Source organism: Ruditapes philippinarum, unplaced genomic scaffold (assembly GCF_026571515.1).
Source record: "Ruditapes philippinarum isolate M1 unplaced genomic scaffold, ASM2657151v2 ctg5708_1_1_1_1, whole genome shotgun sequence".
NCBI classification, from domain to species: Eukaryota; Metazoa; Mollusca; class Bivalvia; order Venerida; family Veneridae; genus Ruditapes; species Ruditapes philippinarum.
In genome coordinates this window covers 68,067-89,740 of record NW_026858807.1, presented here as the reverse complement: position 1 = coordinate 89,740, position 21,674 = coordinate 68,067, and the positions used below count along the sequence as shown (strand labels likewise).

Below are 21,674 nucleotides of genomic sequence, written 5' to 3'. Positions count from 1 at the left end.
TTTCATCCAAAGTGGATGTTTGTTCAGCAAAACATGTAAGGTTGTACTAAAATCTGAAATACAGCTATAACTCTGTATACATTGCAAACAATGTATACAAAAATCAATTATGGTTATGTATTAAGTTATAGTAAAACAATAACATTTGTTAAAATAAATTCCAAGATCAAGGGAAATAATTCTAGAAATAGTCACGCTACAGTTATGAACCTTGTCAAACAACATGTATGAAATGATAAGAAGTATATATTTGAAGTTTGAAGTAGATACCTTAAAAAGTAACAAAGTTATAATATTTCTTAAAGAAAATCCTAAGTTCAAAGAGAAATAAATCTGTAAAAATTACTTCAAGAGTTATGAACATTGTCACATAAAATACAATTGATTATAAGGAATAAGTATTTGAAGTTTGAGGTAGATACCTTTAAAACAAAAAAAGTTATAGTAAAAAAATAACATTTTTCTTTGTAAAAAAATCTAAGTGATGGGGAGATAATTCTTGCAATATTGGTGCTAGAGTTATGAACCTTGTCACATAAGATGTGGATGATAATAAGGTACATTTATTTGAAGTATGAAGTTGATCCCTTTAGAAATAAATAAGTTACAGTAAAAAATAATATTTTTTAAAGTAAATTCTAAGTTCAAGGGGAGGTAAATCTGAAAATATTGGTGCTAAAGTTATGAACCTTGTCACATAAGATGAGGATGGTGATAAGGTACATATATTTGAAGTATGAGGTTGATCCCTTAAGAAATAAAGAAGTAACAGCAAAAAATAGTATTTTTTTATGGAAAATTCTAAGTTCAAGGGGAGATAAATCTAAAAATATTGGTGCTAGAGTTATGAACCTTGTCACATAAGATGGGGATGATGATAAGGTACATTTATTTGAAGTATGAGGTTGATCCCTTAGGAAATAAAGAAGTAACAGTAAAAATAGTATTTTTTAAGGAAAATTTAAGTTCAAGGGGAGATAAATCTGAAAATATTGGTGCTAGAGTTATGAACCTTGTCACATAAGATGTGGTTGATGATAAGGAACATATATTTGAAGTTTGAAGTTGATACCTTAAGAAATGACAAAGTTATAGTGAAAAATATTTTACTGCATTAAAACTTTAATCTGAAATCCGGACGCGGACGCGGACGCCGACGCCGGGGCGAGTAGGACAGCTCTCCATATACTTCGTATAGCCGAGCTAAAAACGAGAATGGACGCCATGTGGAGTAAACAAAGTAGAAAATAGTAAACAGATAAATGATTTTACAAACCAACAGCCATCGATCAAAGTCAAATTTCTTGAAACAAAACATTCTAAAAGTCGGACATAACAATGATTATCAATAATTATATAAATATTTACATTAAAATATATGTAATAGCAACACGACTGGATCCAAATATGACACTGATGCGTTCATTGAATTATTGAAAGCTAACATAGTAAAATTACGATTACATTTGAAGAGTATATTCAATTTTTATTTTTCAACTGTCAAATGACTTATTTCTTTATTTACATATCAGATAATTCACTTATTTGGCATATGCATTATGTTTATCATATTTTAGATTTTTATATGTGGTCCTTTTTTAAATCTTAAAATGCAACAAAAATCCTGTTAAGGACATCTGCAGGTCATGCCGCGTTCAATAATCCATGCATTTACATCCAATGACCACATCGATAAGAAATAGTCCCAAATAGCCCTATCGTTTTTATTCAGTTGGAAGAGACATTATTGTTAAAATTCTACTCGATTTAAATGTTTTCAAACCATAAATATTCCGTTCCCTTCCTCTCTTTACAATGTGTATTGGTGAGCTCTCTGATAAAGCTCGATGGATTGATATAATTAATTAAATTTGTCAAATATGTAGTTTATCAACAGAAATAAATGCAATGATAAAATAAATAGTGTTTAGTGTTCTTAAGTAAACGAAATTATATCTAGTTCAGAAAAAAACGGTTACCATTGGTATGAAAACGTACAGGATGTAAAATCTTTTTTTCTTAACGAGTGACACTGTATTAAAAAGCTGAAACTATTATACTTAAACATTGCTACATGTTTATAACATTATGGTTATACGTATAAATAACTCTTTACAAAAGAATACCCTTTGACTTTGAAATTGCCGCGTTGAGGCATTAACGCTTTACAGCATAAAAATGGAAGTGATCCTGAATTTGCATGTTCATTGGACATTCTAGCTAAGTCAATTTTGCCGTATTTGGTTTCTGTTTTCTCTCTATTTTGAATACGTTTAGTATTGCTACATGACACATATAGATTTTTCATAATCATTACCGTGAAAGAACAATGATAAAAGAGCAAATCAATTTCTTTACAAATACACATGTACAGACAACAATTTTTCGACTTTTAAAATCACTTATAGCGCAGCAAGTAAAAATCATTTAAATATTCGTTTGTGTTTATGTAAATCGTACAGTAAATAACAAATGTTTTTTAGGTTAACATAATTATAGAGAACGAACGGTAGGCATGTTGCTTCGCATTTGCAACAGATTCATAAATCTGCTTTAAACTGAAGTCCTTTTTTTCGACTTGGAACTGGTGCCAGAATTGACAATTAAAGAAAATGGCAAGATTTACGCCATAAATAATAACCATATAAACATATTAAGGTAGGATTTTGCTGTCTGTACCCCCGGTTGATGTAAACCTGACCTATTTATCATGGCGTAGACCAAATAACGCCAGAAAACGAAATAGCTTAATTGCAACTGAAGCCCGCTCTAATACAAGCAACTTCCAAGGTTATGCAAAGTGTTTGATCAAACGGCTTATAAACTTACGAAGATCCAATATTTTGAGGAAAGCTTATATTTTTCCCCGTAGACTGGTGCATATCCCAAAGATATTGGTACAGAAATAAAATATTTACGGCTATTTTCTTTTCCGAATCGAGCAATATTTGTCTTGGAAATGATGCCAAAAATGACGTAAATGTCACGTGGTATGGCCACACTGAGCTTGTAGCTGGGTATTTAGCGTGTAGTTCGAAACAAATACACTAACATACATAATATTTGAATTACTAGCTAGTAGATCGGTATTCAGCGTGTAGTTCGGAACAATCACACAAGCATACACAATATTTGAATTACTAGCTAGAAGATGGGTATTCAGCGTGTAGTTCGGAACAAATACACTTATACATGCATAATATTTGAATTACTAGCTAGAAGATCGGTATTAAGCGTGTAGTTCGGAACAAATACACTAACATACATAATATTTGAATTACTAGCTAGTAGTTGGGTATTCAGCGTGTAGTTCGGAACAAATACACTAACAGCGTGTTTGTTTCGAACCACACGCTGAATACCCAACTACTAGCTAGTAAGTCAAATATTATATATCTTAGTGTGTTTGTTTCGAACTACACGCTGAATACCCAACTACTAGCTAGTAAGTCAAATATTATGTATCTTAATTTAGTGTGTTTGTTTCGAACTACACGCTGAATACCCAACTACTAGCTAGTTATTCAAATATTATGTATCTTAATTTAGTGTGTTTGTTTCGAACTACACGCTGAATACCCAACTACTAGCTAGTTATTCAAATAGTGTGTATGTTAGTGTATTTGTTCCGAACTACACGCTGAATACCCAACTACTAGCTAGTAATTCAAATATAATGTATCTTAATTTAGTGTGTTTGTTTCGAACTACACGCTGAATACCCAACTACTAGCTAGTAATTCAAAAATTGTATATGTTAGTGTATTTGTTCCGAACTACACGCTGAATACCCAACTACTAGTTAGTAATTCAAATATTATGTATCTTAGTGTGTTTGTTTCGAACTACACGCTGAATACCCAACTACTAGCTAGTAAATCAAATATTATGTATGTAAGTGTGTTTGTTCCGAACTACACGCTGAATACCCATCTTCTAGCTAGTAATTCAAATATTATGTATCTTAGTGTGTTTGTTCCGAACTACACGCTGAATACCCAACTAATAGCTAGTAATTCAAATATTATGTATCTTAGTGTGTTTGTTTCGAACTACACGCTGAATGCCCAACTACTAGCTAATAATTCAAATATTGGCGAATTACTAGCTGAACTACGATGTACAATGTACAAGCCAACTTCACAGACCTGAATTACTTCAATTTCACACGATCTTTCCCAACAGACCTCGTGCTTTTGCTTATTATCATATATATACATACAGCGTACAAAGTATATTTTAATTTGTAAAAAAGAAGTGTCTCACTTATTTGAAATAATATTTGAAATTTTTATAGTTTGAATATGTTAAATTCGTTAGATAATAAGAAAAAACTGGAGTTTTAAAAATACCACCTGCTCATGCGTTCACTATGCAAACCTACGAAACCACATGAAAAGTTCGGCTCATGCGTTCATTTTTGAAAATTCGCTTAAACGATATTAATCCAAAAAATACGAAGATTGAAATAGAACAGGCTTTTTGGTGGATGAGGATAATGTTCATAAAGAACCTTTAGAGCGATATAAAGTGTTTAGAAGTTTGCTTGGATGTCAATTATTGGCTATCAAAGAGCGATTTACCAAATTTGTGACACTTTTCTTGTGCAGTTGTCGATAATGATTCTAATAATTTAACAAAGATTTGGCGAGTTTGAGATGCCTGTCGGATAAAGTAATTATACGAGATCAGAATAGGCTATAAAGTTTTGTGAAATATGCATTGTCAAAGAAATTGAAGACAATTTTCTTACCACAGTATCGGTTTTCCACCTGTAAAATTGATCTCTTCATGCGTTCTCCGCCTGGGAAACATAGTGAACGATTGGACTCGGTGTTATTCATTTTATTTAAATAAATATGAATGATCGCTTGTTTTAATAAGAAAAACAAACAATTCTAGAAGGAGAAAAAGTCCAACCATCCATCCATATTTCTGTAACTTACTGCGAATTTATATTGACCTGGCTTTGTTAAATGTAAGCGTCCGCCATTTTTGAAAATTGTGTATTTCACGGAAGGAAAATGATTGTGATTGATTCAGAGGTATCATTTGGATTTGTTAGTCATACACCTTTTTAAAAGAAAGAAAACTTATTTGAGGATTGTAACAGACAATATATAAGTGTTGACAGATGTGTAAACATTGAAAAAACGTTTAAGAAATTGGAAACTTGGAATTGTTGAAAGGCTGCCTTACGAACGCTGGATTGTTTACCTATTCTTCGGACTGTCATTGCTTTTTAAGTTTTCATAAAGCATACGGCAGTTATTGCTCGTAGGATACTTAAATATGCATAAATGTCATCTACAGCAGTTTTGCATGTGGAAGGAATGTATTTTTCAGACTGTAAAAATGAAACAAAAACAAAAAAGAAACGATATTTGGTGATTGGTAATTTGGATGAATAGAAGTAAGTTTTCTTCTTTTCATTACTTTTGACATTTAAGTTATTTATCAATTTCAACTTTGATTTTCTCTAAACAGCCTGACATTGTCATAATTGTCAGCAAAAACAAAATTGAGGTACCACATGGGGAAAATCTTAAAAAAATAGTTTGTCATTGAAAAGTGTGAAATTATACATGTATTTTGATAATTTTCTCTGTGAAATTATCAAAAATAATTTTTGCGGATATATCAGTAATCCACTTAAAAACATAAAATAAAGATCAGTAATCCACTCAAAGCATAAAATAAAAAAAAAATCAACGAATCAACGTTTTTGAGCTGCGCCGCTGTGGCGTTTCCGTGCTTATTAATTTTTTGCGCATGTATATATCTATTTAAGTAAACATTAAATTTATTAAAACTATAAACACATTCCGGATCATCCCTCGTATTGAAGTAAAGTCAAATCATATACATACCCGTCACAACGGCTATTTCTGGTTGGTCTGGAACTATTATTTTCTTTGTAGGAAAGGCATGTTTTACGGCATTCTTCATTATTTCAGACTCTGAAAATCCACCAACCATTATTATATTTTTCACTTTTCGAAGTGCAGGTTTTCGAAGCATATTTTCAACATGATTCACTAAACAGTCTTTTGGATTTTTAAACATTTGCAGGAATATATCATTTTCAATAATGAGCCTGTCTTTTTTCTTTGTTACAGAGCGAGCAAACTTTGTCATCGGTAAAGTTGATGCGAAACTTGTGCTTGTTTTCCCTTCAAAGTGTTCGTACATCGCCACTGGCAACTTAAGTTTGACTTTGTCTTCGTCATCCTTGAACTTTCTTTTCTTTAACTCAATGGTTCTCTGTAAATCAAGATCATCTACTTTATATTCGCTCTCTTCTTTGAATTCTGCCATAACATCTTTACCAAACAGCTCGTCTAAAAATTTATGTATCCCTTTGTCAACAACTGTACCACCCCAGGGTCCACCACTCGGAGGGTGCAGCTCCTTTAGAGTACCATCACTTTGTACTTCATGAACAGTTATGTCAACTGTTCCGCCTAAATAAACGTAGATTCAGTGTCAAAGTTTTAATATAAGCACATATTAAAAAAGTAGTTTATCATAGATACATATAATTTACTTTCTGGAATCAATATACATGTATACGTATTTTCTTAATTACAATAGATAATTATAAATAAAAATGTAATTAAACATTACTAAAATGTATGTTTAAGTACTCATGTCTTCAATTGCTAGTAAACATTAGTAAATAAACCGATTGTTGTAAGAATCAAGGCGGTTGTCACTCATTTAATTTCAACCATTGTTCATTGAAAATACCATGACAATTTAAGAACTATGAAAGAAAATTAACCTCCTAAATCTAGCACTATGAACTGAGAACCCGGATCAAAAATCTGTAAGTTTGCTTCCTCATTTTGCTCTTTCGCCTTTGAAACCATCAATTCCTTACAATATATGGCGGCTGCTTCTGGTTCCAAAGCCAATGTCAGTTGGTCTTCTGGAATTCCTGCCTGAATACAGAGAGCTAATTAATAAACTGAATAGTATGTTCATTCATTTCTTAACTAATGATTGTATGGCCAAATGAAAAAAAAAATAAAAAAATGTAGAATGAGATATATTGGTCTCTGTATTAAGATATAATGTAATGTCGTGTCAAAACAAGCTAACTCGATGTGCATTTACTTCTTAGGCCGAAAGATAAACTCATTTACGGTTTCAGTGAACAATTCTAAGAGGCCTTAACCTTTGCTGCTGCTTCTTTCATAAATTGTTTAGCGCCATCATGCCATATTGCGGGTACTGTAAGAACCCAATGTATATCAGTGTCACGTATATCTTCAATTCTGCTTTGCACTTTTTTCATAAGATGGTCCTTTAAGTATTTAATTGCTTCAGAAAAAACATCTAAGGCTGGCATTCGATTTCCCTGGTCATCTGAAAGCATCATTTTCCGCCGAAGATTCTGTTGACAATCAAAGCATTTTGATATAAAGTAAAGATTTCAAGACTTTATCTATTGACAAAATTTTAAGCAATATTTAATATCAATATTCTCAACTTTTAATATTATTTTTTTTTTAAATCTATATACTTTTATTTCATGTTATAAGCTTTATCACATCAAGTAACAAATTTCTTATTGTTACGTATAATTTTATAAACCCCTTACCATTTTTTCGTATAATTTCATTTTGAAACACCTAAAATACTTCCAGCCAATATGTTCTTCATCTTCAGAAAGTTCTGCATACTTTGTCTCGGCCTATATTATACACAAAAATGTATTTGAAAGCCATTAAGTATAGAACTTTAAAAGCTGAAAAAAGAAGACATGAGTTTGACAATCCCATTCAAGGAAAACATATTATAGAAGGAATAAGAATGATTTACACACATACAATTTAAATGTTAAAAATACAATAGTACTAAAATTTTCATACGTCATATCCAAACGAATTGAATTTTCCTTTGTTGTCGAATAAAATAACAGTAGGTGCCTTTGACGTCCTCATACTAGTACCGTCAGACCAACTGTTGTTGGCAAATATCTGAAAGAATAGATGGCTACCTACTTCAGTATGCAAGTTTTAAATAACAATATTATGTTACAATGAAAATAGTGAAGGACACATTTATACTTCTCGGACATTATAATACTCTTCCGTATTACTTTTATGTCTCTCAATGCATTATACAGACCGTGACACAGTGTTCATTGTATATCATTTTCCAATAGAATTCGATTGACACTAAGTTAATTATTGATTTTGATTTTTTGAACGATATAGGTCGACTTGTATATAGATTTACCTTCAATTTTTGTAAACTGTTGAAAGTTCAATGATATCATTATTTATTTGATCTGCATCAAAGGGGTAGTGACCAATCGACTGCTTCTATCTCTTCAAATGATCATTATAATTTATAAAAAAAAATGTCAGAAACGTAAGCCAATTGAGATCATTTTGATGTAATAACAATTGACAACGTTAACTTAAAGAAACTCGTTGGATGTTTTTGTTCGGTACATTAATCCGTAATGTAATGAATTCAAAAGTATTTTAACAATACGCTTTCACTTGGCGTTTTTTGTATATTTAGTTTTCACTTGATATTAAATATTTGTACAGTCGAAGCATGTTTACTATGATACGGAATACCGTTAGGGCCATCGTGATTAGACTTTCTAATCCAGAGGGCGACAATGCGACAATGCGATGACGACAATACGACAGTGCGATGACGACAGTGCGATAGTAAGATGACGACAGTGCGACAATGCGATGACGACAGTTCGATAATGCGATGGCGACAATACGATAGATCTTTCCTTTTCTTGTTTGTTTTTGTTTCTTTTTTTTGTATACTGAAAAATTATAAATTAATAAAAAGTAACATTTTATATCAAAAGATAGGGGACAAAATTAATATTGCCAAAGTATCGATACTTTAATTGAATTAAATTCTTAGATAGGGGAAATACTTCTATAAAATACACGAAAATGTAATAAACAGTGTGAAACTTTAAAAAAGTCGAAAGATTTCAGATGAAAATGATGTTATGTTGAAATTTAAAAGATGCAAAAAATATTTAATGCGTCAGTACTACATAGAGGATATTCAAGTTTTTTTTCTATAAATGTAGGATTTATTTTTATCGAGTGGTATGAAAATACATATTTCATGAGTTGCGCTATTATTATATACATGTACTTTTTCTATTTTTGACATTACTGATACAATTTGATAGTCTTAGCCTTAAATTTTGTGTATCGGCTGAATCTAGAAGAACGTAGTCCGGCAAGTCACAAGTGAAAATACGGAAAATATGTTTCACTGCAGTCAAGAACAAATTTTACAGTGTAAATGAAAATACGCATTTCATTTCTAAATCATAAGTTTTCTCTATAATTCTTAATATACTGTAGTTCATAATAAATCTAACTGACGTTAAATCTTCTGACCATATAGAATGAGAAGAAAATACGCAAAAACCACACAAGCATTTTTTTTATATTTTAGTTTCTCAGCAGTGGTTTGATTGGTTTGCGAGATGTAGAATCTATTATATTAACTAACATAATGCTTGCAAAATAACATATTTTTCTAGATATCTAATTGGTCAACTGTTTTCCTTGTAAGTGTAGCTGGTCAAAATATTTTACTATATGTTATACCTTTTACCTCATATAGACGTGTTTTCACGCCTTTTCATCCTCCCTTTTGATGCATCAAATAGTGAAAACCATGCCCTATTTATAAGATACATCGGGGTGCAAGAGAGGGGGGTGCCCTCTTCTGCAGGGGTGTTTGAAGTGGGACTGCCGCCCCACTCAACTCCAAGAAAAATCTGGACTTGTGAAAGGCTCAAAATGGCATCAGGTCGATCTTAAGGTAACGTGTAACCAACGCTGAAAGCCCTTCACTTTATCCCGACCCATCGGGAAGTTGTAGCTTTGATGGAAAAAATTAACACAACATAAAGTGATTTTGAAAGTCCCTCGTTGTCATGGTAACAAATGCTAGGCTCAGTAAATATTTGTGCCAAGTTTGATCAGTATAAAAGCATTTTTTTATAGTTTTATAGTTGTTACAGTATTTGATTTACATATTACGTACAGATTGATTGGGTTTTATGTCGCACCGACACAGTATAGGTCATATCGCGACGTTCCAGTTTACTGGTTGAGGTAGAACTCAGATGCCCTTCCGTGCATTATTTCAGGCACAAACGGGTACCTAAGTAGAACCACCGACGTTATAGTTTCATAGCAATTTGAACTTGTGTAACAGGGTTTTTTTTCAATTTTCACAAAATGCTTATGCGGTAATGGGTTAACTGGTCAGCAGATCCTAATATACATGTGTACCTAAAGCAGCGTACGTTAAGTCTGCTGACCACATAGTATAAGAAGAAAATATGGCATAAACCATAAACCAATTTTTATTAACATTGCAAAAGCAGTTTCTCAAGGTTGAGCTAAAATCACTTTGGCTAAAACAAGTGGACACAGAAATCTAGTATATCTTTATTATTTTTTTTATTTAATCATTTTTATTTACTATCTTTAAGAAATATAAACGCGCTATGTTCACCAATCACCAAAAATGGCTCCATCTTAGATATTGATAAAAATTTAAAGGATCGTCAATTTGATAGGTAGTTGGTTATTCGAATAACCTACTACCTACTAGCTAGTAGTTAGTTATTCTTAATTCCCCACTACCTACCGGCAGGTAGTTGGTAATTCGAATTTTGCATGTTTCCCTTAAAAAAAAATAATAAACAGTATTAAATATAATGGATAGATGTGTTTTTCAACATTGAAACACATTTTCTTGCATATCAGACTGGCGTTTCCGTTAGTTTTACCCATGCCAGAAATTTCATCTGGCATGGGGGGTTCCAGATGAGTCGCGTGCTGTACAATGGCACGATAAAGATGACGTCATTTTACCGTTATTAATGATTTTGTAATTCATACGCTGTTGAATGAAAGTAGTTACGGTTGTAATGATATAAATTTTCATTGAAAATAAAGATAAAGAATTTAAAATATAATGGAATATGGTAGAATATGCAAGAAAAAATATCTGACATATGTTTGCGGTTCGGATCGGAATATCCGTCCCTCGGTCACCCGCCCATGGGCGGGTCACCTCGGGACGGATATTCCAAACCGAACCGCAAAATATGACAAGATATTATTAGTCTCACTATGTCCACCAGCGGAATCAGTTGGCTATAGTACAATATGCTGACCAGTTAAACTTATAGTAGGATCTGCTGTTAAGTTAATCTTAAAGTGAAAATTGTTGACCACTTATGTTAGATATATAGAAAAAATTATGTGTTGACGTAAATTTCTGATTACATGTATCTTTATTTACAATGTTAGTAATATATATTTTTATACATGTTGCAAAACAATAAAACCACTGATGATGATCTATGAATATAATTTGTTTGTCTTTTTTTAAACAAGTAATAAACAATGATTTAAAGTTTTTTTGCATCTTTTAAATGTCAACAGAAGATCATTTTCATCTGAAATATTTCTATTACACTGTATATTAAAATTTCACACAATTTATTACATTTTCCGTCTATGTATAACTCTCTCAGTATTTAAATATAAAATGATTCTTATTATTAATTTATAATTTTATTTAAACATTATTAGTATACAGAAAAGAAACAAACAAAAAAAAATAATAAAAAGGAAAAGAAAAAACAAGAAGAAAAAGATTTCTTGACAAAAGCAAAATTATCCCATATTCTATACCTGCAGCTTATTCGCCAGCAGCTTAGAACCGTCCACCAGAAGGCGATAGTCGACAATGCGATAACGCGATGACGAAAGTGCGACAATGCGATGGCAACAGTGCGATAATGCGATGACGACAGTACGATGACGACAATGCGACGGCGACAGTGCGATCACACTATCGCTCTGTCGTCATCGTTCTATCTCATTGTCGTAATCGCACTGTCGCATTGTCGTCATCGCACTGTCGCCCTTTTAACGTATAACCACGATGGCCCTAACGGTATTCCGTACTATGACGATATAAAAATAAATTCTACTGGAGCTGTCTTTATTATTCAACATTAAAAGAGATCTATAGAAACAAAATCGAAAGTAAAGAAAACCTTCGATGGATCCTTTTTGTATTCATCTTTGAACGAATAAGCATATCCTGAATATGTTGTTCCAAAATCTATGGCAGCAACAATTAACTTGGTTTTATATCCGCTCATTTTCTATAATTGTTATTCCATTTACATTTTCACGTAACTTATAAGATATCGTTTTCTTTGTAAAACGTCATTCAATTTACTTCCCTGTTTATATATAGACTGATAACATACAAATCATTTCAATTAAACCGTGGTCAATCGTTTGATCAATATTTACAAGGGTATGTAACTTGAGGGCGTTAATAAATAAATAATTGTTAAATTAAATTTTGTTGAACCCTTAATTGCAGACTTCATTTTCAATTCTTACATAAGTTGTCAATTCTTAAATAAAGAGCTACTTAATATTGTTAGGTAGGTATATTTAGCCATTCCATTTCAGAGTTAACCCTTTCCCTCATGAGCATATTGTGAAAAATGGCCGTTTTCACTGAAAAGCCTCCTGTTACAAGTTCAAACTGCTATGAAACTATGAAAAATGCTTCAATACTAATCAAACTTGGCACAAATGTTGACTGGACCATTGCCTTTGTAACGACATGCTCAGTCTTAAATTTCCGGTTACCATGGCAACGAGGGGACATCTCTAAATTGCCAAAAATCACTATTTTGCCTCGATTTTTTGCATCAAAATTTATTTCAAAGTGCTGCAACTTCTCAAGGGATTGAGATAGAGTCAAAGGCTTTTCAGCGTTGGTTACACGTTACCTTATGATCGACCTGGGGTCATTTTTAGCGTCTCACAAGTCCGCCCCCCTTCAAACCCCCCAAACAGAAGGGGCACATCCCCCTTCTGGCAACCTCCTGATGTATCTTTTGGATGGGGGGGGGGGGGGGGGGGGGGCGGCGCCGAAAAAAGTGCTCATTTTTTAGCAAACATTTCTCAAACGAAAACATGTGTTTGGGGCCCAAATAGGACATTTTTTCACTATTTCAGGCCTAAAAAGGGGGGAGGGGGTGGGGTTGAAAGTGCGTTGTTTCGCGTATATATGAGGTAAAGGGTTAAATAGCGGAAGGTTGGCGGTAAGAACCTTTCTTGATGGCTGAGCTAAACATAACTATTCCAATTTCATCTCAAGGTCATGGAGGAAATGATTTTATTTATTCATTTATTTTGTCTCTATAAAGAATCAGATGCTAAATTGGTGAAAAGATGCCATTTTTCTTAGGTTTTACGTCGAACCAACACAGTATAGATCATAATTATGGCGACTTTCCAGCTTTATTGGTGGAGGTAGACCTCAGGTGTCCCTCCATGCATTGTTTCAGGCACGAACGAGTAGAACCACGTACCGACGTTCCGTAAGCTAGCTGGATAGCCTACTCACATGAAGAATCCAAAGTCCCTGTCACAACGGTGAGAGTCAAGTGGCTAGAAGTCAGAGACATTAACCACTCGGCAACGAACGCCCTGAAAAACGAGGTTTGATGGTGGTGGTGTTGCTAGTTTTCACTCAGGTTCACGGCTGTAAGCCACATTGAATTTACCAGAGCACAGTTCAGCCACTGCATCGTTCCTGGGTAGACAAATTAAATAAGACTGTCAAGCAGTTTACCAGTACTATACTACTCAACTTTTGCTAAGCACCATAAGTTAATTTTTATATTATCACAAGTATAAAACAGATTGCTTTCCATTTTTTTTTAAATTCTGATTCAGCAATGTTTTAAGATAGTCCCCTGACACTCTACACTGTATTTTCCAAAAATGGGGGGGGGGGGGAGGGGGAAAGCTTTTGTCCTACACTCCTGTTACTACACTGTATTTTCGTTAAATATTTGACTGTTACCTCAGTGTGAATTTTGTAAGTCCATATTTGATTAGGTCAGAACAGAACAACAAGAGCTGTTGATAAGTGTGTCCGACTATTCTCAGTGCTTGATGGTAAAATTAAAAGCCTAGAAAATGTATGATTCATGAACAAAGATTCATAAACAAAGAGGAAGATTTCAGTCACAAAAAGTGACAGTTTAAGCCTTGGATATTGACCAAAGAATTTTGTCGGTCCTTTACCTAAAGTCATCCAAAATTAATGCCAGAGTTATGGGTTTTGGAAAGTCACCTTGCAGTGTAAATCCAGTTTCAAGTGAATATACAACAAGCATTTGATAGTATTGTGGGCAATACAGTAGTCCCCTACCGGTCCCTCAAAAAGTTCTTTGTCATACACTCCTGTGTATTGCCATTTATAATGAATTTGAGGATGAAGTCTGTATTTGAAAATATCAACCACAAAACATAATAAAATAAGTTTGTCTATATCACAGTAATGTGTTAAGTTTCCATGCTTAGTAAGGAAATTATGTTTATACAACCTTGTCATATTATTACGATGTGGGATTTTAAAGTAAATCCTATAAGGAATGAAGAAGTTGGAGTGAAAATACCAGTTTTCTCTAAAAAAAATCTAAGTTCAAGGGGACATAATTCTGGAAATAGTCTTGCTAGAGTATTTAACCTTCTCAAAAATGTCGAGTGATAATAAGAAAACATATATATGAAGTTTGAAGTAGATACATTAGGAAATAAAGAAGTTATTTAAAAAAAGACAACATTTTTTCCCCTAAAAAATCTAAGTTCAAGGGAGGTAATACTGATATTTTTTGTGCTAGAGTTTATAAACCTTGTCACATATGATGTGGTTGATGACCAGAAACTTATATTTAAAGTTTGAAGTAAACACCTTAAGAAATAAAGAACATATAGTGAAAAAGCTGAAAAATTTAAATCAGAAAATCTTGAAATTCAGGCTATTTGTTGCCATAGCAACCAGAATTTTCAACATAGGAAGAAAAGAAAAAGATGTGCATAATCTCCAGACTGCCAATCTACCCATTATTTCAAGTTTCATAAAAATATTTTCAGTACTTTTTGAGTTATCACTGGATCCAGTTTATGTGTTAAATTTGCCATATTTTTCAGACTATTTGTTGCCATAGCAACCAGAATTTTCAACATAGGAAGAAAAAAAAAAAGACGTGCATAATCTCCATACTGCCATCTATCCATATATCAAGTTTCATAAAAATATTTTCAGTACTTTTTGCGTTATCGCGGGATCCAGTTTTGTGGACGGACGGACTGACGGACTGACAGACAGACGGACAGACAGACAGACGGACAGACAGACAGACGGACAGACGGACGGAGGGTAAACCTAAAGTCCCCTCCGGTTAAACCGGTAGGGGACTAATAAGTAGTTTTATGAAAGATTAATGTGGCAAGCAAAACTTTAACCAAACATTTTCTAAATTCACAAAGTCAAAAAGATAGCGACTTCCAATTATGATTCCAAAGACATGTATTAAGTTTCATGTGAATACCTTCTATAGTTATAAAGATTGCTGTGGTATCAAAAAACTTGAACTAAGAATTTAAAAAAAAAGGCCATAGTTCAGTCAAAATCCATGAGAGTTATTAGCACTGGATATTGACCTTCAATTATGATTACCACCCCCCCCCCCCCCCCGTAGACTATCTAGACAATCAAAATCTTCAGACTATCCTTACTTAATTTCTAGGAATTTTATTTCTAGAAATAAAATGCTGTTCTGTTTCACTAAAACAGATTTTAAATATTTTTCGCTGAAACTTCTTTGTGAACTTTGACAAATGTAAACACTGGTTTATTTATAATTAATAATGACACAAATTTTGGCTAAAATAATCTTGTTTATTCCATGGATATTTTTTGTATTAAAAACCATCATATATTTTCCTATATAATCTCATTTTACTCCTTCAATTGTTTTAGTCCTGTTTCTAGTTCTTTCATCACACGTAACACAAGCTCTTCTTGGAATGGTAGCCCCACACATTGTACAGATACTGGTAACCCTCCTGTGTCCGAACTAAAATACTGAAAACAAAAACAACAACGTCTTTGGTAAATACAAATGCCCTCGGCCAAAATTATTTTAAGTAACAAATTTTGCAAAAAGGTACCCATTCACTGAGTCATGGGAGGAAAAAATGCTAAAAACTATAAACATACATTTGTATATAATTTGACAAAGCCATGACCTTTTGCTATTGTAAACACAAGCGCACATCAAAGCTGGAGCAATATATGTAAATTTGTCTCAGTAATCATAAATAATCTTTCAATAAGGGTAGAGACCCAATTAAGAAACTTGTCTGAAAAATGTTTTATCTTATTCATCCTTATGATATTAAATAACCTCAAAGGTGGAGGCATTTTATACTCCAAATGCATTATTGATAAAACTTATAGAGGTCTACTAAATACAATAGGCAGTGCTACAAATATACAGGCATGTTAATCTATACAAAACTATATTTACTAAAACTGCCATTGTCATGGCGTGAATACAGCCCCCCTCCCCCCACCGCCGCATACCACTTTGTCAGAATCTAAAGTGGCCATTTAGAGCTCAAGGACAACCTCCCTGCCAAATCTGAGGTTACTAAGCCATTGCTAAGTTATGTATTCTACATGCTTCAAATGTGAAAATGAATACACTGCGGACAGGCATTCTTAAGCATTTGAGCAGACAAGCTTATTATAGTAAAAATCCCTGTGACTTGACCTTTTTTCACACTCACCTATAATCAATATGGGTCATCTACTAGTCAAAAACAACCTCAAGACCAAATATGAAGACTGTTGACCAAAGCATTCTTAAGTAATCCAGCGGAAAAGCTTTTTTAGTCAAGGCCCCTGTGACCTTTAACCCAATTACCTCAACATCAATAGGGGTCATCTAATTATCATGACTAACATCCATGCCAAATATGAAGACTGTGGATCAAAGGAATCTTAAGTTATTTGGCTGACAAAATAATTTTAGTCAAGGCCCCATTGACCTTGACCCAGTGACCTCAAGATCTATAGGGATCATCTACTTATCATGACTAGCCTCCATGCCAAATATGAAGACTGTGGGTTAAAGGAATCTTAAGTTATCGGGCAGATAAGCTTTTTTTAGTCAAGGCCCCATTGACCTTTGACCCAGTGACCTCTTAGTCAATAGGGATCATCTACTAATCATGACTAACCTCCATGCCAAATCTAAAGACTGTGGGTCAAAGGAATCTTTAGTAATTGGGTGGACAAGCTTATTTTAGTCAAGCCCCTGTGACCTTGAGCTTTGACTTGGTGACATCAAAATCAATAGGGGTCATTTACTAATCATGATTAACCTCCATGCCAAATATGAAGACTGTGGGTCAAAGAAATCTTAAGTTATTGGGCGGACAAGCTTTTTTTAGTCAAGGCCCCTGTGACCTTGACCTTTGACCTGGTGACATCAAAATCAATAGGGGTCATCTACTAATCATGATTAATCTCCATGCCAAATATGAAGACTGTGGGTCAAAGAAATCTTAAGTTATTGGGCGGACAGCTTTTTTTAGTCAAGGCCCCTGTGACCTTGACCTTTGACCTGGTGACATCAAAATCAATAGGGGTCATCTACTAATCATGATTAATCTCCATGCCAAATATGGAGACTGTGGGTCAAAGAAATCTTAAGTTATTGGGCTGACAAGCTTTTTTTAGTCAAGTGACCTATGACCTCAAAATCACTAGGGATCATCTACTAATCATGACCAATCTAAATACCAAATATGAAGACTGTTGGTTAAAGGAATCATAAGTTATTGGGCGGACAAGGAAAAAACGCCGGACAAGGAGATGTCCGGACGGACAAGCTGATTCCAGTATACCCCCTTTACAACTTTGTTGTGCGGGGGTATAACTAAGTGTAGACAGACAGACTAGGGAGAAGTAATCTATATATAATGCCACTATGTAGAGGCGACACCAAATTGTTTTTGAACACCATAAATGAAAAGCAGATAATGAAGTCTTATTCTTAAACTGATATTACAAAATTCATATAGATATACATGTATGTGGAAAATCAATGAACCCTGGTGCAGGGCCAATTTAGACCTTATGGCTATAATTTTGGTAAAATTGGCAGAGGTCCACTAGATAATGTTTCATGCCAAAAATCTCTAGCTCTAGTGGTTTTAGAGAAGTAGAATTCGTCAATTTCTACTATAACTTTATGTGGAAATTCCATCACATCCACACTGGAGACAATTAAGACCCAAGGACAACTTGATAGAGATCACTACACAATTTCATACCTTATGACTGTACTTCTTTGTTGAGTTGAATTAGTAGATTTCTATTCTTACTTAAAAATGTTTTTCTAATAATGGGTGCTTGTTGTTAACTGCATATATTTGTGAAGATGCAATGAAGAAAGTACATTTTGTATTAATGTTAAATTGTTAATAATAATTATTATTGATAAAATGAATTGTAAAAATGTAAAGTATGTGTTTTAAGTATGTATTTTAACACTGTGATTATTATTTAATAACTTCTTTGAAATGTTATATTTTCTTTAATTGATTTTATTCTATTTAGAAGGCTGTATTGTAAATAAGATGTAACAAATCTGTCTTAATGTGTTACATTTTGTTAATAAAGTTATTATTATTATTAATGTTTCATGCCAAATATCTAAGCTTTAGGCTTCATGGCTTTAGAAAAGATAGAAAATATAAACATATAACGATAAGTAAAATCTATGATCCCCAGGGATGGTGCAAATCTAAACCCAAGTGCTATCATTTTAACAATTTTAATAGAGGTTTACTAGACTTCATGTCATATATAGCTGAAACCTTCATGGTTTTAGAATGTTTCATGCCTAATATACGTGATTTAGCCTCCATTAATTTAGAGAATTTTTACAATAGACATATAAGGAAAATCTTCAACACCCAGGGTGCAGCCAATTCAAAATGTCTATATTTTGAACAATTTTTATAGAGATTCACTAGACAATGTTTCATGCAGAATATCTAAGACTGTAGTTTTCAAGTAGAATAGTTTTTGAAGTATTTACTATACAAGGAAAAGCTATGACCCTTTGAGGTGGTGCCAATTTTGACCAAAGGGCTATCATTTGAACTTTTTTGTAGAGTCTTTAAATGATGCTGCACCAAAAATACCTAAGCTAGACCTTGCACTTACAGAAGATTTTCAGAGCTTCCATTTTTAAATTTTTTTTTTCCCGTTTGACCCAGATTATCAATGGAGAGATTTGGAGATTAAGTAGCCCTTCATGCTAGCAACAAATTCCACACAGTGGTATTAGGGGAGAAGTCGTACCTCACTAGGAAACTAGAACTCCGCGAGTCGGATGTGTTGCCTTGTGAACAATATAGTTTAGGAGAAATGACCAGGAAAAAAATGAAATATGAAAACTAACAAAGGTCAACAACTCAGAATATAAAAAGTGCAGAGCAACAGTTTCTATGTACTGCACTTCTTATCTTATCAATAAGATCTATCATTCTATGAAGTTTCAAGTCCATATCTTTTATAAGTTATGAGAAATAGTCTGGACAAAAATAAAGTATGAAAATTAATAAAGGGTAAAAACTCACAAATAAGAAGAGCAGAGTACCGGTTCTTGTACACTGCACTTTTTCTTCATGAGATCTATCATCCTATGAAGTTTCATGTCCATAGCTTTCATACTTGAGGAGAAATGACCCGGACAAAGTATGAAAATTAACGAAGGGCAATAACTCAAAAACTAAGAAATGCAGAGTACTGCACTTCTTCTTAATGAGATCTTTCATCCTTTGAAGTTTCAAGTCCATAGCTTTTATACTTTCGGAGAAATGGCCCGGAAAAAAATAAAGTATGAAAATAAACAAAGGGCAATAACTCAAAAATAAGAAATGCAGAGTATCAGTTCTTGTGCAATGCACTTCTTCTTTATGAGATCTATCATCCTATGAAGTTTCAAGTCCATAGCTTTTATACTTTAGGAGAAATGGCCCGGACAAAAATAAAGTATAAAAATTAACAAAGGGCAATAACTCAAAAACTAAGAAATGCAGAATACCAGTTCATGTGCACTGCACTTCTTCATTATGAGATCTATCATCCTATGAAGTTTCAAGTCCATAGCTTTTATACTTTAGGAGAGATGGCCCGGACAAAAAACAAGTATGAAAATTAACAAAGGGCAATAACTCAAAATGTAAGAAATGCAGAGTACCGGTTCTTGTGCACTGCACTTCTCCTCATCCTATGAAGTTTCAAGTCCATAGCTTTTATAGTTGAAGATAAATGGCCCGGACAAAATTAAAGTATGAAAATTAACAAAGGGCAATAACTCAAAAATTAAGAAGTGCAGAGTACCGGTCCTTGTGCACTGCACTTCGAGTTAATGAAAGAAGCTTACATACCAAGTTTGAAGACAATCAGATTTAAAGTGACTGAGTTATGCTCCAGACAAGCTTTAGGGAATGCCGACAACGACGCCGCCGACAAAAGTAACCCCTATATGTCGCCTTTTTAAGGCGACACAAAAATCAAAGCACAGAAGGCGTTGATTTGTTTGGGTCTCAGAATGTCAGAAAAGTGAAGGTTGTGAGATTATAAACCAATTTGTTTGTATAGTGTCACCAATGCTGTTTCCAGTGTTATAACTATAGTAAGACTAACTGCAACACTGCACTGATATTCAATTCAATGTTTATTTGGCTTTAAAAAAAACAAAAACAAAACGTGTTGCCTGAACTGGGATTTGAACTCCAGTCCTCTCGCTTCCAAAGCGAGCTTATAAACCACTCGACCACGGGGAGCTATAAGATAACAGCCTGAAGAATACCATATTATTCTTAATTAGAGTTTGTAACCCTTATTAACTCGATAAATTTTGTTCATGGTAAACCTGTTGTTCAACACTGAAGTTAAAGAGGGACATTAGTGGATTATCTTCCCTTGATAAAAACCGAGGTTAACCAAAATGTAAGTAGGTCCAAATATTTGGAATCCTTTGATTTTATCCATGAGTTTTATGTTAGACAGGTTGATATGTTTTAATCAATTATTTCCACATGCATCAACAAATATGTAAACCTAAAGCTACAGTCTCACTTACATCCCGGCAGAGCCCCGGTAGACGTCCGGGGTGATCCGGGAACGACCGGGAACAACCGGGGTACATCCGTAACTCTGCCGGCAACATCCTGGACGATCCGGGATGATCCGGCATTCGACCCCGGATGGAATAAAATATTTAATATCACCGGGGTGGTCCGGGATGATCCGGGAAGGTATAGCTTTGCCGGCTTCATCCTTAGCTCTGCCGGGAACGACCGGGGTTATACCGGGAAAGCACCGTAGCTCTGCCGGCACAAACCGGGGATGATCCGGGGTATGATATAGCCGGTAGAGCTACGGTAGAGCCCCGGTATATGCCCCGGCAAAGCCCGGGTAACTACAGGCAGAGCCCCGGAGGATTAAGGTAGAGCTACGGTTGATCCCGGTAGAGCCCCGGCAAAGCCCGGATCATTTCAAAAGAATAAAGACAATTTGCGATGATTGAACTTGTTTGTATTAAAAGCCTTCGCATTTCCCTTCTATCCAGTTTAAAAGCCTTCGCATTTCCCTTCTATCCAGTATGGCATAAGGATTTTTCAGAAAATCATCATGAATTACTATTCTGGAACAATAGATATTATATTAAATAA

The 21,674-nt window shown here is 34.0% G+C and overlaps 2 protein-coding genes across 4 annotated transcripts in view; both read right to left on the bottom strand.

Moving 5' to 3' along the window:
- Window positions 1-5,692: 5,692 nt before the first annotated feature.
- On the bottom strand, window positions 5,693-12,394 carry LOC132754329 (heat shock 70 kDa protein 12A-like). The gene is made up of 6 exons (XM_060744945.1): window positions 12,092-12,394; window positions 7,878-7,985; window positions 7,607-7,699; window positions 7,181-7,399; window positions 6,785-6,944; window positions 5,693-6,464 (listed from the first exon to the last, which is right to left on the bottom strand). The coding sequence occupies exons 1-6, from the start codon at window positions 12,197-12,199 to the stop codon at window positions 5,854-5,856; spliced, it is 1,299 nt and encodes a 432-aa protein (XP_060600928.1). The 5' UTR covers window positions 12,200-12,394; the 3' UTR covers window positions 5,693-5,853.
- Window positions 12,395-15,792: 3,398 nt separating this feature from the next.
- Window positions 15,793-21,674, bottom strand: part of LOC132754326 (fatty-acid amide hydrolase 1-like) — a 67,519-nt gene continuing 61,637 nt past the window's right edge. For all 3 annotated transcript variants that reach the window (XM_060744943.1, XM_060744941.1, XM_060744942.1), the window contains exon 16: window positions 15,793-15,999. In XM_060744943.1, the coding sequence (XP_060600926.1) occupies window positions 15,874-15,999 (126 nt within the window). In that variant the 3' untranslated portion in view covers window positions 15,793-15,873. The remainder of the gene's footprint in view (window positions 16,000-21,674) is intronic.